A 2,082-nucleotide genomic window follows, 5' to 3' on the forward strand; every position below is an offset into this window, starting at 1 on the left:
GCTTTCATGTCTTCACTACAGTACGCTGTAACAAAATGCCGTCTCATCATCACAATTGTACATTCTACCATCAGAACATTTTCACATCTTCACTTCAGTATGCTGTACAACACCCTCACAAAATCACTTCTTTAACCTCAAAACATTGTCACATCGCTACAATTTAACTATAGTATATCCCCATTTTCACAAATGCCTCATCTTCACTACACCCTAGTCTTTACTACATCTTTACTAAACCCTTAACGCCGCTGGCCTTTGCCCTTACCCTTGCCCTACATCATCTCCACAAAAGGCTTATCTTCACTACACCTTGATCTTCACTACATCATTAAGACGTTCTTGGCTCATTACCCTTACCCATATATTGTCCTCACTACACCCTGATATTCTCTACACCACTACACTACATCTTCACTTCATCCTAGGCACATCTGATCTTTGACCCTACCCTTACCCTTACATGGTCTTCACTACACCCCAATCTTCACTACATCCTCAACACCATTGGCTTTTGACCTTATCCTTACCCTTTCATCATCTTCCCAACAGCCTCATCTTTATTACATCTGATCTTCATTACAGTACATCACCACTACATTCTCAGAACCACTGGACTGTGACCTTACCCTTACCTTTATTTCATCTTAACAGTAATCTTCACTACACTTTGTTCTCTAAACTACATCTTTAAATTAGTCAAAGACCACTGAATGATAAAGGTGCCTAATGTTAGTGTGCCTTCACTATATTTCGGGCTGATCCAGTTATGTGGGATATAAGGCTCCCTCCTTAACCTTCAAGCTCATTCCTTAATCAGACAGCACACAAAGCGGTTCTCTGTGCAGATTTCTCTTCACTGATCAGTATCTCAAAATATGTGCTCTGAGCAAATTCTCTCCCAGGCCGACGTGGCACACCTGATCTCAGAGGGGGAAGTCTTAGGTGAAGGCTTCTATGGCATTGCATATCTGGTCGAATGGAAGGACGGCGATGCTGTATTGAAAATGAATAAGGATACATCTTTCGAGGACCTACATTTGGAATCATATTTTCTTAAGAAAGTGGATGGTGCGGGAGGAGCCCCTAAACTTCTAGCTCTTTCACATGACCCTCAGTCTCTCTTGATGTCCTTCATGGGACACCAAACCCTTGAAGATCTTCTGGAGGCCTCCTTCGATTTCCCAGACTCGTACTTCGGTATGCTTGCCCTGCAGATATGCGAACGTGTGCAGGAACTTCATACCCTGGGCGTGGTCCACAACGACCTCCACCTAAACAATATCCTGGTAACAGATTACACTTCTCCCTCACCCAGCGTGAGCATCATTGACTTCGGGAAAGCTGGATACGATGAGGCTGCTCTCGCCCTCCTTCCTCCCGAGGATGAGTTCCACATGATAGCTGAAGATGCATTTGCCGCAGAAAGGAAGGAGGATGTATTGAACCTAGGGGAGATTTGTGGCCGCATATTTGGAGTGATGAAAGCTGATCCCCCTGAGTCGGCAGTCACAGCGGCAAAGCGCGCCTTTGAGGGTGATATCGATGATGCTCAAGAGCTTGTGGATGTGCTGAGGGAGGCCTTTATCCACCCACTTTGATGATCCACACTCGCTTGCCACTCCTCCCACACCTCAGTAAGAAACTAAAGGGCGCGTGAATCATGTCTACAGCGTTACAGTCACACACCCCAGTAAAAAAAAAAAAAAATAAAAAGATAGATTAAATTGAAAAATCCACTTTTCAGTTTCAATGGAACATCAATTAACTCCCAGTGGCCGATACTGGTTGCACGCGCACAAACATGCACACACACACACACACACACACACACTGGTTATCATCTAGCTATAAATGAACCATTCAGGGACTGGTCGTTATGACTCCTCTTTCCTCCCTCAAACAACTAAGCTGTGGAATTCTCTTGTTTTGTTTGTATTTTCCTCTTCATATAATATTTATTCCTTTAAAAGTCAGGTCTACAAACACCTGCAACCCCTGATTAATTTCTGTTGTTCATTTTACTTTTGAAAGAGGGAACAAACAAGCCTTGTCTTACAGCAAGGACTACGGAAGCTGTGG

General features: G+C 43.8%; 1 protein-coding gene across 1 annotated transcript; it reads left to right on the forward strand.

Moving 5' to 3' along the window:
- Positions 1-878: 878 nt before the first annotated feature.
- Positions 879-1,601, forward strand: LOC139766741 (LIM domain kinase 2-like). Its single transcript, XM_071695662.1, has one exon. It carries the CDS (start codon positions 879-881, stop codon positions 1,599-1,601), a length of 723 nt encoding a protein of 240 aa, XP_071551763.1.
- The last annotated feature ends 481 nt before the right edge of the window (positions 1,602-2,082 follow it).

The sequence above is a fragment of the Panulirus ornatus genome, chromosome 58, assembly GCF_036320965.1.
Source record: "Panulirus ornatus isolate Po-2019 chromosome 58, ASM3632096v1, whole genome shotgun sequence".
In the NCBI taxonomy this organism is placed as follows: domain Eukaryota; kingdom Metazoa; phylum Arthropoda; class Malacostraca; order Decapoda; family Palinuridae; genus Panulirus; species Panulirus ornatus.